General features: G+C 41.7%; 1 protein-coding gene across 3 annotated transcripts; it reads right to left on the bottom strand.

Annotated features, from left to right (window-relative positions):
* Positions 1–788: 788 nt before the first annotated feature.
* On the bottom strand, positions 789–14,366 carry cluha (clustered mitochondria (cluA/CLU1) homolog a). Of its 3 annotated transcripts, none has more exons than XM_003968475.3 (27): positions 14,004–14,366; positions 10,203–10,396; positions 9,951–10,122; positions 9,710–9,853; positions 9,500–9,627; positions 9,222–9,376; positions 8,669–8,794; positions 8,193–8,340; positions 8,011–8,103; positions 7,396–7,830; positions 6,953–7,212; positions 6,500–6,867; positions 5,779–5,880; positions 5,192–5,292; positions 4,950–5,102; positions 4,796–4,858; positions 4,476–4,720; positions 4,299–4,383; positions 4,063–4,216; positions 3,812–3,951; positions 3,650–3,730; positions 3,445–3,570; positions 3,213–3,334; positions 3,038–3,131; positions 2,826–2,960; positions 2,657–2,730; positions 789–2,557 (listed from the first exon to the last, which is right to left on the bottom strand). In XM_003968475.3, the coding sequence occupies exons 1-27, from the start codon at positions 14,137–14,139 to the stop codon at positions 2,431–2,433; spliced, it is 4,161 nt and encodes a 1,386-aa protein (XP_003968524.1). In that variant the 5' UTR covers positions 14,140–14,366; the 3' UTR covers positions 789–2,430. The 3 variants fall into 3 exon arrangements, with proteins under 3 accessions (XP_003968524.1, XP_011606742.1, XP_011606743.1); XM_011608440.2 differs by having other exon boundaries at positions 9,222–9,379; positions 14,004–14,365; XM_011608441.2 differs by lacking the exon at positions 14,004–14,366 and adding an exon at positions 12,937–13,015 and having other exon boundaries at positions 9,222–9,379.
* Between the last annotated feature and the right edge of the window lie 1,150 nt (positions 14,367–15,516).

The following is a 15,516-nucleotide window of genomic DNA, read 5'->3' as shown; positions in this document are numbered from 1 at the left end:
TTGTTTAAACTTGTTACGACGGTGTCAGTCGTTCCAAAAACCTCAACTCTCTTTGTAGTCTCGAACTTGCTTTGCACTTCTTGATATTAACTTGTACATCAAATTTGCAAACTCTGTGTACCATCATTTGCATTTTCCGGTATTTTTCTTCATAATGATCAGTGTCGACATGTGATGCATAATGCAAATGTTTAGTATAATAACTGATACTCTTATCAGTGAACTCTAGGATGTCTCCGACCACATGGGAGCAAACAATTGTGTGCGGACAAGTAATTTTGATGGCAAAAACATAATAACGTGACATAACCTCTACATTGCCAAGACATTCAAAACGTAGAAATTTCGAGCAATAAATCTTTAAATTAAACGCCTCTTTATTAAATTGCAACAGCGCCGCGATGTTAGTGCGCTATCCTGTGGCCAACGTTGAGATTGCGCTAGCCAGGCTTGCACAACGCAATAAAACTGACAAAAAGACCCCAGAAAGCAAAATGTTAATAGATCTTCTAGCTTTATAGAATGAAAGGTTATGAACCGTCCCCCTTCTGGCTCCACGCAAAAATATCAACATAGGTACAGTACACGCCATGTTCTGCTGATGTCATGACCTGCCCTGGAATCAAACATCAGGAATAATTTACATTAAATGATTCAGTCTGATGAGCTCAAGATTTGTTTAAATATATTGCTTACAATACAGACAGACAGCCCTCTTATTTTCTGATGATTAAACTTAAGGTAAGAAAATACAAGTCCATCTCTAAATCAAAGTAAAAACAAATCAGCTTCAGCACCATCTGTCTATTGCTTTAATCACATACATTTAGATACGGCAACAATTAACAAATTGCCATGGGAGAGATACACTGCATGTATACAAGCACAAACAAGCCCCTCGTCAGTGTTCTTTTGGTACATTATATTGAAGCAGCTCCTCTTTTTGTCTGCAATTGGATGCGGTTTCAACTTGCATCCAGCGGAGAAAGTGCAGACAACACTGCTCAATGAACAGACATTCCTGGCTGGCTTTTGTTTCAGTTACATATGAAAAGATGACAGACAGTGACAGTGGAAAAAAAGAAGGGGAAAAAAAAAAAAAAGAACACCCAGCAAGAATAAATCTGTCACTACTGCCAATGCCGAGTGCCTGTTCAGTTATTAGCATGACTCGGATTTATATCTCACTAGATCTTAAACATTGGTGGCCTTAGATGCAAGAAGAGGCATTAGCAATCCAATTGATTCTACAAGTACAAAAATAAAACATTTGGAAAGCCGGTGTCCTCTCAGCCTCTGTTCACACTATACAGCAGCAGCAAAAGCCGTCGACAATATATTCTGGTGGGCTACACAAAAAACACTTACAGTCAAACATACAAACATACATGCATGTATTCTTTCAATGTGTAAAAATAGATTGAACACAGCTAGTATATAGATAAATCTACTGCAGGATGTGGACGTTTTAAGTCAGCAGTTTCCCATTAACATCAATCACCTACCTGTCTATATCTGATAGAGATTCATACATCATTTTCCACTTCTGTACATTTTCTATAAAACAGACATGGCTTTGATTAATTGATGAGCAACGGGCCTAAAATAAATCCTTAATTCATCTGTGCACCTTTACAAAATCCAATTACTAAAACAAAATCCAGCAAATTAACCTGAAGCAGTTCGAAGCCAGGTGTTGTGCACTGCTTGCTTTGAAAGACAGGACCGTAAGACACAGTCGGCATCCACCCAGGATGTCATAAGATGAAGGTTACATTACTTGGGTTACAATTATTATTACGTACTGGGGCGGTATGGAAGCATAATTGGCGACTACTGAAAAGCGGCTGAACAAGCCACAAAAAAGAATTTACATTCTGAAGCCCCACTTGTCAAATTTAGTGCCTTTGTTCTGCTCTTAGTGCACAGTAGAAAGTACCCCTGAGTTCTCGGACAGTGGGGAGAAGGGTGGAGCTTCAAGCTCAGGGGTCTTTGGGGCTCTTTAGGGAATGGCAGGGCAAAACTAAGATCCTGGGCCAACTGGGGTTTTTTGTTTTTTTTGAAGCCCTACTGGGGAAAATGGTACAGCAGATAAGGCTCTGGTATACAATGTCATGGTCATCCTTGATCACAACTCTGTCATCAAGCAGCCAACACCTTCATCACAAGATTCTTGTGCTGGGGATTTTTCAGATTGCACGTTCGTTTCATTTTCTTTAGTGTGAACTTCGTCCCTCCTCCCTTCTAGGAAGCACAACACCTTTCTGTCTTACAGTTTCTCATCCTTCATAAAACATCCCCCTTCTGTCTATTTCAATGCAGGTTGCTCGGTTCTCAGGTTCACAGGCTCCATGATAGGTTGTTCAATCACGGCCTCCCCACCACCCCCATCCAACACCACAGCAGAGTTCTGTTTTGTGGTTTTTGACATTAATCAACAGGGATTTTATCTTCTAGCTCCAGTAAGCCATCTGCAGCAGGCTCCTCGATCTTTCCCAACTCCTGTTGCTGCTGCCGCCTCTGCACCTCCGCCTTCAGGTTCTCCAGATCCTTTTGGCTACAAGGGGGGAAATAAAGTATAGTTGATAACAAATATATTTAAAATAGAGGTGCATATAAACACTTTTGTCGCATTTACAACGAAATGTTCTATTACCTGAGCGGTATGAAGATGATGCCATTGATAATGTTGAGCTGTTCTAGGACACTGGCCATGCTGGGAGCAGTGAACTGGGAAACGAGAGAAAAATCAAAAAATTTAGTATCATCGCTAACTGGTAATCATGAGACAGACACAACAACCATAAGTGCCAGCTGCAAGTCACCTTTAGGGGCATGATGCTGGCATTGGAGCCATTCTTGTAGATCTCGTTCATGGTTCTCTGCAGTGCCACAGCCTGCTGGGTGAGGTACTTCAGGTACTCGGAGCTCTCCTTGGTTTTCTCATGCGTCTCGCCCATCTGAGAAAATTCATACAGTTATACGAAACTGCACCACTGAGATATAAACCAGCTTTCAACAGTCCTACACGCCTCACCTGGTTCTTGTAAATTGTGTAACCCTCCTTCTCATGCTGCAGTGCGGAGCGGAATTCAGCCTTGCTCTCATAAACTCGCGCAACCAAATGGTGGCTGAAAACAAAAGGTAAGGAAGGCAGAATGTCATCAGTGTTTCACAGTTTATAACCATATGGATGGTAAGCCTCTGCCCACCTTAGAGCCACTTTAAGGGACCGGGGTCCATGGTATTTTTTATTGATGGTCAAGGCATTTTCCAGGAATCTTAATGACAAATCATACTCCATCACGCCATGTAGTACCAGTCCAATGTTGCTCTGTGGAAAGACATCAGACGTCACCTACAATGCATCTACACCACTATACAACATTTGTTTCTGTGGTCAGATGGATTTCCAAAAAAAGACCAAATGAAGACTGCACTCACATCTAACAGCGCCATCTCTGGGTGGTCCTCCCCACTAACCAGCAGCAAGAGGTAACGGGCTCGATACAAGAGTTTTAGGGCAGTTGATAGCTGGCCATTGGCAAAGCAGTATAGAGCCAAGTGCATCTGCAAAGAAAAGATAAGCAGATGAGTCTGGGGCCAACACGTAAGCTAAATGTTCATGTTATCTGGTGCAATGACTTACATATTCTTGAATCGTGTTGGGGTGCTCAATGCCAAGGACCCGCTCACTCATCAGAACAGCCTTCTGTTGATTGCTAAGAGCCTGTGGATCCACACATGAATATTATTTCAACCTTATGAGGTAAGAATTGCTCAAAGTTTGCATTATTATAGTAGTACGTACCTCAGGGTGGTCTCCCATGATGTAATTAAGACGTGCCAGGAGGCGCAGACAGGCACAAATCTCTACGTGCATTGCACCATACACATTGTTGAAGAGATTTAGAGCCTCATTTATCAGCTCACAACCCTCCTTCAGAAAACCTGAAAAAGATCATCTTTCTGTTCATTTGAACAAACTCATGTATGACTGGTTTTATCATACAACCTCGCATTCTGAGAGCCTACATGAACTTTGACATTTAAGTATCTCACCTTGCTGAACTTTAGCCTGTCCACTCTGGAAGAAGTGGAAGGCATCAGAGGCTTTGGGGTTCACGTGCTTCACAACAGGGAAAATATTCAGGATGTCTTCCTCTGTAAAGGCTGGCTTGTGGCGACTGTCAAAGTTATACTCTTTTATCAGGATCTGGAAGGTAGACAGACAGGAGAGGTCAAATCAAGGCTTATCCCAGAAGAGGAAGGATCTCTACAAACTAAACAAGTCCTACCTGAATACCGGTTTTGACTGAAATCTCTCTTAGCAGCGTGATCTTCTGCAAGCCATATTTCTCCACAACCTGGTCCACACTCTCGCTGCACAAGAACAGGAGATACTTAATATGTATAAATAGACAACAAGTGAAGTTCACTTCTCAGTACTCGTGTGTGACAGATGGAGATCTCACCACTGTATTGTAAAGTGATAATAACTCTGGGCTTCGGAGGCGATGTTCTTCCACAGCTCGTTGGGAGTCAAACTGGCCCACACCGTGTTGTCGCCACTACCAGGCACCCGGTTACGACGTTTGCGACTTTTGCGGCGCGACACCAGCTCATCAGGTGGCAGGTGGGCTACGGCATCAGGGAAGGAGCTCAGGAAGCAGTTTAGGAAATGACTTACAGCAGCAGAGAGGGCAGACAACTCCACACCCTACAGGAAAAGGAAGATACGCAACTAAGCAAACTTTTTCAATGGTTAAGGAAAGACACGTGGAATGTCACCAACCTGGAGGTATGTCTTGAAGATATGTTTTGCACACCTGGTGATAAGCTCGCTAATTCCTATTCTCTAAGGTCGGGAAAATTCAAATATTAGAAAAGGAGAACACAAGCCAGTGCACATCATCCTTCTTCATATCAGGCAAGGGGGTTTGGCTTACATAAATGTGTTCCAGCTGAGCTTTGGCGGGGGTCTTTTCTACAAACTCCAGAACAGAACCCAAATAACGAACATTGATGCCTCTCTGGTGCAAGGCCTCCGTCAGCGTAACTCCATCCATGGGCAGAGCGCTGTGATCCAAACAGTCTTTGACCTTGTCATAAAGCACATGGAATATTTTTAAATATCTGACATCCAGAAAACTATTAGATAATCTAAATCAATGTAAGCAGAGCCACTGACCAATAATGGGACCTGACAGGAAACAAGGAAGGCTGCTGCATCTTTTAGGAGCTGCTTCTCTTTCAGAACCTCATCTGCTGTGTTATTTGGGAAACGGACTCCTAGGGCAACAACAGTTGAGCCAAGCTCATTTATGTACTGGGCCCAAAATCACAATCACAACTGGCTTGATGAGTTTTAACTGTGACAGTGAAGGACATCCTCTGTCCCTTGAATTAAATATGGAAAATGATTATAGTGTGGAAACAAAGCATAAAAAAACAACCCTCAGGGTGAAAACATTAGAATTGACACATAGTTTGTGTGTTTATATTTCCTTATAAATGTGTCTCTACAAAATAAGCGATTAATATTCTGACAGTTCACACATTGATCATTAATGACAAAGTGCTGTCATCTGAGCTATGGTGACAGCTCAGGAACTTAACTTGAATGAATTTAAATACAGCCAAAGCTACATTATAACACAAAATGGAAAAATGCGAAAAAAAAGAAACATGATTGACATACAGAGATATTCCTGTTTTCTCATCCATTGTAACAAAAAGGAAATTATCTGACTGCATTTCCTTTAATGTCTTGCATACCTGGAGAGAATATGTCTGGGTTGAAGCGGATGTCGAAACATGTGTTGCTGATGGAACCCACTGCCTTGCATGCATTCAGGACCACCTCTTGACTTTTGGCGTCTGTTGTGAGTGAGATCCAAGTAAAAAATTAAAATTCAAGACGCTCACATGAAGTTAGTAGATGAGTGTAAATCAATAAGAAGTCAATTTATAATCACCTCCCTCTTTGCTATTACCCATTTCCCCCAATATAATAATGTGCAATTTTCCCATTACCTTAATATCTCTACCTTAAATCTGCAGCCATGGCCTTGGTTGATTAAAGACAATAATCCAAACCAATAATATGCAGATTATTGTTTCATTTAAAAAAAAATAAATAAAAAAAAATCAACCGATGCTGTATTTAACATTCCAAGAACCAACTAAATTTGTCAACAAAGGTTCTCATTTCCAAACTTGAATTCCACATGTGATTGTAGTGACTGGAGGCCAGAACTCTCCCTCAGTGCATGCTGAGGAAGGAGCAGGTACAAATAACCTGGTAGTGAAACCATGAATAATAAGGATATATGAACTATTTTAGCCATTGTACCAATACAATACCAATACACATTTTTGGTAAAACACAATGTGATCAAAAAGACATGCAGTCATAATGATTCATAATTTTCCCACTAGGCTAGGTCTCCCTGCACTGTGCCGGCCTGCTTAGGGTTTGGGTTGATTGCGGACATACCAATACAAGATCCGTCTTCGGCAACTAAGGTTTCCGCCAGCTCTTTGGCTTGAGCTAATCCTGGAATACTTTCTTCAAACTCTTTACTCGCAAGTGGGCCCTTGCACTCCCCATTCTGGGTGGCTGAGAGGTCAATGGGCCCATTTGTGGCGAGTTTTGAGGAGTCAGTCTCTGTCTGTGAATCAGCGGCAGCATTGCTGTCGGTCTGGTTTGTGCTGCCTGTGGAGTTCTCTGCTGCGACGGTCTGTGTCGGGACTGTGCCAGCATCAGTTCCAGCATCTGTGATGGCAGACGTGTCAGTTTTAGTGTCCTTAATTGCTTTTTGTTGCATCAGCTGCAACGCTGCCATCTTCATGAAGAGAAGATATCTGTGGAGTGGAACAGAATCAACATTTCAATCATACAAATAAACATAAATGCAACCAGATGACTACGGCACGGAGAGAAGCATACCTGTGCTCAACAAAGGCCTCGATGAGTTCTTGGCGTAAACAAGCCAGACGGTGGCGATGTTGGCGAGGGAAGCCCTGACGCTGGCTTTCCAGAGGAAGCTCCTCTCCATCCACCATCAGAAAGTTGAGGTCAGGAGGGAAAGTGCGTAGAAGGTCCAGGATATAATGGCGTCCATCATTCCCGATTATGCCCTTACACTCAACAGAGGAGCACAGCTCCACACACTCATTTTTCTCATTTAGGACGTGGTGCTTTTGAACCTAAAATTTTAAGAAAAACAAATATCTGAATACATTGCCAATTTTTCACATGAACAACTAAGGTTGAGAGAATATTATTAATTGTGGATTCATAAATACTTTTTTATTCGTGCATGAACCAATCTATTCTACCCATGTCTCAAAAAGATATGCAGAACCTAAAGGACAGTCCAGGTTACTCACTTTGAGGGGCCGGCTGGTTTTGTCCAGCAGCTCCAGGTACTTGTTGTGAGACACAACAGTCTTTCCAAAGTCAATTGAGCCATAGATGACGCTCTGTTCCTGCTCTCGCTCCAGGATGCCTGGGATGATGGACTGGGCAGTGACACGGTAGCCTCTGTAGTCTACTACAACTGTCCCCAGAGTATAAAGACCCTCCACATCTACTGCTCCGTAAGCCCGGACTCCGTTCAGATCATTCGTCGGTGCAGCATGAGCGGCAGCATCCCCGCCCAGCTCGCGATAATGGTCCCGTACATCGAAGCCCAGGCTGAAGAAGATGTTGTTCCAGATAAACATCTGCATTCGGGTTTCTTCACCTGGGTTGATGGCCATCACATTGCCATCTATGACTGCCATTGCACCGCGGGTCGCAGCAGCAGCAAAGTCACTGTGAACCTAAAGAAAGAAAATGTTTAATAACATCTCACATGCACCATGAAAAAAGGGCATTTCTTATCATTACAGTGAGTAATAATAGCCACTAAAATAACTGGCATGGTATGATGAGGCAAAAACTGGTCAAGATCCATTAAAATGCACTTTACAAACATAGACAAAAAGGGCAGTAGGCAGTACCTTGAATATTGCCCTCTCCCTTAGTAGACGTTCTGGTAGGTTCTTCCGGGGAAGCTCTCTAGTGGTCTGCAGCTCCTCGTTCCAATCTCTGGTCTGAAATCAGGTTCAGCAAAGACTTAATTCTCTGACATCAGACAATGTTACACAGCCGATAAACTGCCAGGTTCAGCGGCAGCAGGTACCTGTCCAGGTATGTGTTCCTCGTAGCCTAAACGGGAGGTGTAGGCATCTTCGGCCCGAACACAGTCCATGGCGTGGTCTACCTGTGGAGCTGTCCAACTGTACACCTGGAAAGGTGTTGCTATCCTTTCAAAGGGGTGTCGCTGAACTCTGCAACAATAGAGTTTTTTTGATACCATCAATGGACAAACCTGGGAGTCTGAGGGTTCTACGCAGGATCTTAGCTGGTCATAGAACTGCGCTCTTCTGGACAGAGATCTCTGATGTGGTTCCTGGTATCCGTTGGAGCTATCTACTCAGCTTGGTGGTTGCTGACCCTAGTGTCCCAATCACTACTCTTTCAGCCTTTGGTATTTCTCCAGCTTCTCATGTTCTTTCTTTCTGATGTTGTTATCACTTGATTTCTACATCTATCACCACTGTCTTTCTGAGACACACACGCACGCACACGCACACACACGCGCACACATCTCCGTACCTTTTCTTTTGCAAGGCAGTGAAATTTTTCTTGAAGGCAGGGCTGATCTGGCTCAGCAGCTCTACCAGTGAATGGCTCAGGAAACTGGGATTAGCTGGTTTAGGGTTGAAGGTGTAGGTAGTAGATCTGGAATAATCAAGGGGGTTTATTTGCAACATAAATATATCACTCAAAAGAGCAGAGATGTAAGGCATCATGATAACTTTTGATCAATAAAGACTAACAAGATTTTTTTTTAAAATACGTGTAATAATAAGTGTATTCAATATTATTTCCAAGACATGTTCCTGCATATGAAGTAAATACTGAAAGACAACCCTTCTTAAAACACTACACCATCTTTCCAAACTTTCCATGTAATCCTGTTAGACCCCATTAAATTGATTGTTAAATCCCTGCTGGCATCCAAAACTGATCTAAACTTAGGAGAGCTTCAACCTTTAGCATCCATTTAAGCAAAGAGTATCTATATGTCAAACTTTTCTATGTGGCTTTTTAGCAGCAAAACTATGAAAAAAGCTTTAGGAATGAAAGCATGAAGCAAGATACTGACTGGTTGAGGTAGAAGCCACGTGTAGAGGCAGTGACGCTGACATGACGCTCCTCCACAGTCACAATGTACAAGTACATGAGGTCACCATGCATCTTCCTGTTTCCAGGGGGAGGGTTCCAGCCGCTCATAGTCAAGACCTTCAGGCATTGCATAGGCTGCTGGAGGAGTTAGATGAACAAGATTTAGAATTTTAATTTATTTCTGCAAAAGATACCCATGAATCCACTGTTTTAGCAGATTTAATCTCAAAAAGGTTATTTGAAGATGTTGTCCTTCACCTTCCAGTCCTTGTTCTGTGGCTGGAGAGGCACCAGAGGGCGGTCTTTGCTGCCGGGCAGAATGTGCTCTGGAGGGGTACAGTCAATCTGCTCAAGCTCGTTGCCTCTTTTCTTACGCTTGCCACTATCTGCAGCATCAAACAAGGAGAAGATATGTATCCCCATCACATGTAAAGACTGCTCAAGAAAATATCTCAGAGGGTAACGCACCTCCAAGGTCTCCATCGGTGAAGATGCTGAGGAATGACAGTGAGTTACAGTCCACTCCATTGTAGGCGTCGGAAGGGTCTAAACTTTTCAGAAGATCTCTGATGTGACGCACATGAATGCGAGCCTCACGCACTGTGTAGGGTTCTAGAGAATGAAGACAAGATGATAAATAAAAAGCAAATTTAGGTTTTATGTTGACTTTGTGAACATGTCTATTCTTAAAAAAGCCCAAGAATCTGACCTTCAACCACTTTGAGCAGCGAGCCTTCCTGTAGGCCCTCAATAGACTTCAGCTCTGCAAAGTTGTCCAGCACATTACCATCCAGCTGCAGAGAGAAACAGGTGCGATGGCAGGTATCCTCCCGATCCATCAGCACCTGATGAATTTCCTGTACCATCTCCTGGGGAGAAACCTGACGTAAAGGAACGGTTAGTGGGATGACAAGATGGAAACCCAGAAAGAAACATTAACATTTGAGGCTGCAATTCTTGCCTGCAAGTCAAATGGCTCTGTTCCAGGTGCCTGGATCTTAACAGTGAAGCCGGTATCCTGGATCACTATCACTTCCTGCTCATTAGACTCCTCACCAGCGTCTGTCACGTCATTCCCGTCCTGTTTCGATTCTGCCTCCTCTGGAGGCGTATGAGCCTCGTCACCATTCACCATGGCTTTATCAGCACTGTGTCCTAAAAGAGCAGACACACAGACATCAGTTTTAACAAAGTATGATGGGGAATTTTCAAAAAAGCAGACTCTCTCCATGTATCCATGTAAAATATATTCAAACAAATAACCTGTTTTTGTATATAAAAAGAGAGAATTGGTTGTCAAATAATTATTATTTGATCAAGATAAAACAGGACCAGAGTCAGACAGGCAAATAAAGCAGGTGGGTCAAGTGACTCGATGCCCTCGTCAGAAACATCGTGAAATATTAATGATTGCGTAGAGAGCTGATAAGGCCTGGCCACAGTATGCTGGGGTTTTTTTTCCAACTGAGTTTAAATAACTGTCACCGTAAAGTACAAAACAAGGGTTTACCTTTGGCAGGAACAAAAAGTTCGACAAAAATTTAACCGCAGAAACAACAGTCTGCGTGAAAACATTAAAGTAATCAGACATGCACTTTTAATTCCAGAGAGATAGAAAAAGCCAGCGCTAATGTTCTCAGAGAAGGGAGGAGGTTAATCCAGGCTGCAGCCAAGGCCTGATTACAAAACACAGACAAAAAAAGGAATTGTTCCTTCTTTGTATGACTAACAGAGCAAATACTGTACAATATTCCTTGCAGGTAAAAACATCCTCATGGGCATTAAAGCAGTGACAAGGGCATAGTGTGAAAGTTCAATGAATGTGAGACCAGTGACAAGGAAAAAAAGAAGTTATCTGATATATAATTGAGGAGCAGGGCCAAGCACAAGGATGTGGAACACCCCTTTTGCCTCACTGGGAGACAACTGTTGCCCGGCAGCGTCCTTGCTCACAGTCAAGGGTAAACAATGTCAGGGTTAGTAGAGAAAAAAAAGGGGGCCAAAGGGAGGGGAAGGGCCTCAGTGATAGACCATGGCCCATGGTTGGAAGGAACATGCTGGAAGTCTGGGGGTGGGGCCACAGAAGAGAGGTGGGGGACTAGTGACCTCTGAACAACAGCTTATTCATCCACTTATTCTAAACCTCCCTCGAGCAACACTTCATTTGAATTTGACAAAGTGTTTTGTTTCCTTATTAATACACAGCAACATGCCAGAATGGTGTCTTACCCAAGCTGCAACCTAAAACTAAAAAAAAGGGGGGGGGGGAAAGCATCATGATTTTTTTGTTAAAAGCAGATGCAGAAATGATTCTGTTGAGGGACAATTTGAACCTATCAGCAATTTGATTTGGCAATAGAAATACAAGATCTTTCAAAAACAATTCCACAACAAATGCACTTCCTCCTGACCTTTTAAGGATTATAAATAATAGGTAAGCATGGCAATATTCAAGAAAATATGTCACTTCTGAGCATGTTCTGAACAATGTTTTAGGGCCAAAATAATTGTATTCCTTATTTTGGCTTTTAATTGTAAATCTAAACATACATTAGCTACAAATATGGTTGATAAAATTACACTGACAGTGTGACCATCAATTCTAGGTCTAAGTAAATGCATTTCCTTGACTGGCAGGTAATATTGTAAGCCAGCTGTCAAAAAAGACCTTTAAAACATGAACATGTGAAGAATAGCTTGTCTTCTTGTCATTATTTTAGCTAACTCCTTCTAAACAACAAAAGCAAAAAAGACTGATGAGAAGAGAGACACAATAAGCAGTTGACAAAATACAAACACCAAATTGGACCACAAGCTTCACCCAATCAACCCAGCAACATTTCTCTGAATCAGGCTACCACCTCATGATGACAATTCACATTCCTGCTCTATTATGCAATACTTGAGAAACAAAAAAAACAAACAAGAAAAGAGTTTAACACCTTTGACATTATAAATCTGAAAAGCAAAACATTCTGCTTATTGGCTCCTAAAATGGAAATTCTCTTTAAAAACACCATAAAAAATAGTCTGTAAAAGAATTTGCTTCAGTGGAAGTAGAAAATCTTCTATTGTCCAAACAGACCCTCAATCATGCATCTGCAATGTTTTAAAGGTTACACAAACTAAATAAAATGTCCGCCTGAAATTTATATATCCCTAAACATGCACCAGACACACCACTGACAAGATGGACAATTTGCAAAATTCAAATAAATAAATAAATAAATAAATAAAAAATAAAAAATATATATATAAATATATATAGGTCAATAGGCATGTTTCTCAACTAGACGATTTAATAAATAAATGAATCGTTATTGAAGAATTAAAACCTTTATTATTAGATCTTCTACAGATCTGTCCAATTTCACAAATGAAAAACATTATTACAGAATATTTTAATGCCGACGTGAAAAGATAGCATGCACATATTTAATCATCCAGCTGAAATCACCGGAACCCAAATATAATTTGTGGGCCGCACACGCTCGCCGTCTGGAAGATAAAGTTGATATGAAATGACAGGTAGAGACGATTCAAGGTCCCGCACCAGACACGCTGCAGCCGTGACTTTTGCCGCTTATAACAAGTTGTTAAGCATTAAATTCGCCTGCTGACAGTTCAAGTTTCTTTTTCTTTTTTTTTCTCTAATGAGCACACTACTAGGAATTCGGACCTTTCTCAATACTCACAACTTTTCGTCTGCTTATGTAGTATTATCGTAACCTTCCTTCTTACTGTGAACGCACCATGACGACTTTTTTTTTCCCCAATGACAACCAGTTTCCGCTTCCCGGTCGAGGAGGAACACTCGATTATGATTTCCATCAACAGGGTGATACTGGGATACGTACGATGTTTTACAATCTCCTTGCGTCAATTCATCACTTTTAGGTATTTTCATTTTCATTTTTAGGGAATAATACTCCGTAATGCATATTCCAGACAATATGTCTGACGTGTAGCGAGGTGGTAAACCGGTGCATTCAAGTGTAAACCCCCTTTGTTTCAGCGACCAATGTGCGGCTCCACTGAAGGTGACCTTCATTTCATTTCCCTGACATGCCGTTCCGCAACTTAACATGTGTGCTATAGCTTCAAGTTGGTTCATTGTGTTATTGGATACAACCCTTTCTATAAACCTGGCACATATTTGTTCTCAACGTAAACACAAATCCAATCTCTTGTGGTGCCTGTAGGGAAACACAGGCTGATGTTACTAATGCCTGGATGTTTGCTAGTCAGCCGATTAGCCAGCAAGCTAACTAGCTGCACACTCAATGTGGATGCTAATGTTAGCATACCAGCTGTCAAAGTTGTACATAAGTATGCATGGGGTTGAACTGTGCGCTACTGGCTTTTGGCCAGGTACTTTGAAACAAATGTTCCTCGCAAAAAAGAAAACACGCAAATTAATACCGATTACTCAGATTAGATCTAATCTCATTCAAATCAAGAAGATGTTAATTAGCTGCAGGTCTTAGCAAGATCCTCTAAACTTTGTGAAGGGTATCCATTGTGGAGGTTGTCAAAACCTACAGATCGCCACCTTGAGTCGGAGGACTTGGGCCATTGCACAAATGTGTGACGGTAGACGTCACTAGCCTTTCCGAGTTGCTATCCTGAGCTAGATTCAATTCACGTGAACCCACTTAAGTTAAAATACACAGGGAGGCTGAGTTTACAGAACAGCGCCGACGTTTTAAATTAGATATAAATCAGTCCGCTGGGTTTTCCATCAATAGCTGCAAAATCTCACCACTGCCGCAGGAATCCTTCAGTCCTGTCTTGCTTATTTCTTTGATGTCCTGTGCTCCATCCCCGGCTTCATCCGCAAGATCAACCGGATTACAGTTAGGCACTGACGCCGGGATGTCATCTGTCTTGCTCACCATGATCGGCAGTCAGTGTCGCAACAGAAACCCCCCAGCTATGGCGTTGGAATATGCGGGTCCGTGGAAGAATGACAAAATGACGCTGCTTCTTCGGCTAACGCAGGCTAGCTGGTGACATGCAAAGGGTACAAGCTTACAAAAACAAGTCTACTGAGAAAGGACAGTGCTGTACATGATGGTGATCACACGTGGTTCTCTCCTCCCCTCCTCTTGACCTCTTTGCCTTTGCGTTGCTTTTCCACGCCCACCACGCGTGGCGCTACGGGAAGCAACGCGCGACAATTCTTCATTTTACTTTTTATTTTGGGGCTAATCAACATTTGCTACACTGCAATATGAGGGTATTCGAACTGTTCTAACCAGTATCTCAGTTGACATCCATACTTTCCTCTAGTAAATAAGCCTACAAAGAGAAAAACAAAGATTTAATGGATTTTTGACCTACATTGTGAACAACTGCTGTCAGCCCCCCTACCCCCCAGTGAGAAAGCAGTTTATGGAACAATGCGGCAGTGGCTTTTAGAACTTTAGCTTGCCGTAGCTATTTATACTTTTATTCTGTTTCTCATGGCACAATTCAACATGTGTGTGTCAATGTAAAATAAAGACAGATGGCAGTCTTCTTTGGACTGGGCATAAGTTAGAGGACAACATTAAAGATGACATCTCTTCAAATCTTTCACATAATCAGCAAGGGGAAAGGAAACTTTGTTTCTGAATGTGGAAGATACAGAACATTGGCATTATATTTACTTTACCTTTTATATCTTTTGTTATAAATCAGTAATATACCAGTGATCAAGGTGCTGTACACTTAGCAATTGTTTAACATCTTAATGTTTACTTTAAAACTTGCAAGTATTTTACTTTGAACTGCATGGTATATCACACCCTATTAGAATATTTTTATTTCAGCTTGTCAGAAAACCCAGCTGGATTCAGCTATTTTACTGCTAGTTAGTAACCTAGAAAGACTAACTATTTCCTTAAAAGAAGCATCATTTCACATTTAAAAAATATTTTAAGAAGACAGAAACCTAAACCGGACCCTGACTCACAGATGACATTTGAACAATATTTGAAGGCTTTGAAATAACTCATTTGTGTCCTTCTGGTATTATCAGATATTGTTGGGTTTGGAGGAAATTGATTCCTTTCAACACAACCCTTCTCATCTTTGATGCAGAAATGATCAAGGCGAAAATTCCAGGTCACGGTAATGTGACGTAATCATGCGATGTCCAACATTAAAATCAGTGACGTATTCTCTCAGTCATGAAAAACTAACACAAATAATCTAAGAGATAATACTATAAGAGACCTTTGTACCATGTTTGTTTTGTAAAAACACCACACCGTGCTGTCCAATTGTGTGTA

The sequence above is a fragment of the Takifugu rubripes genome, chromosome 11 (genome assembly GCF_901000725.2).
Source record: "Takifugu rubripes chromosome 11, fTakRub1.2, whole genome shotgun sequence".
Taxonomy (NCBI): domain Eukaryota; kingdom Metazoa; phylum Chordata; class Actinopteri; order Tetraodontiformes; family Tetraodontidae; genus Takifugu; species Takifugu rubripes.
This window is presented reverse-complemented; position numbering and strand designations above follow the sequence as displayed.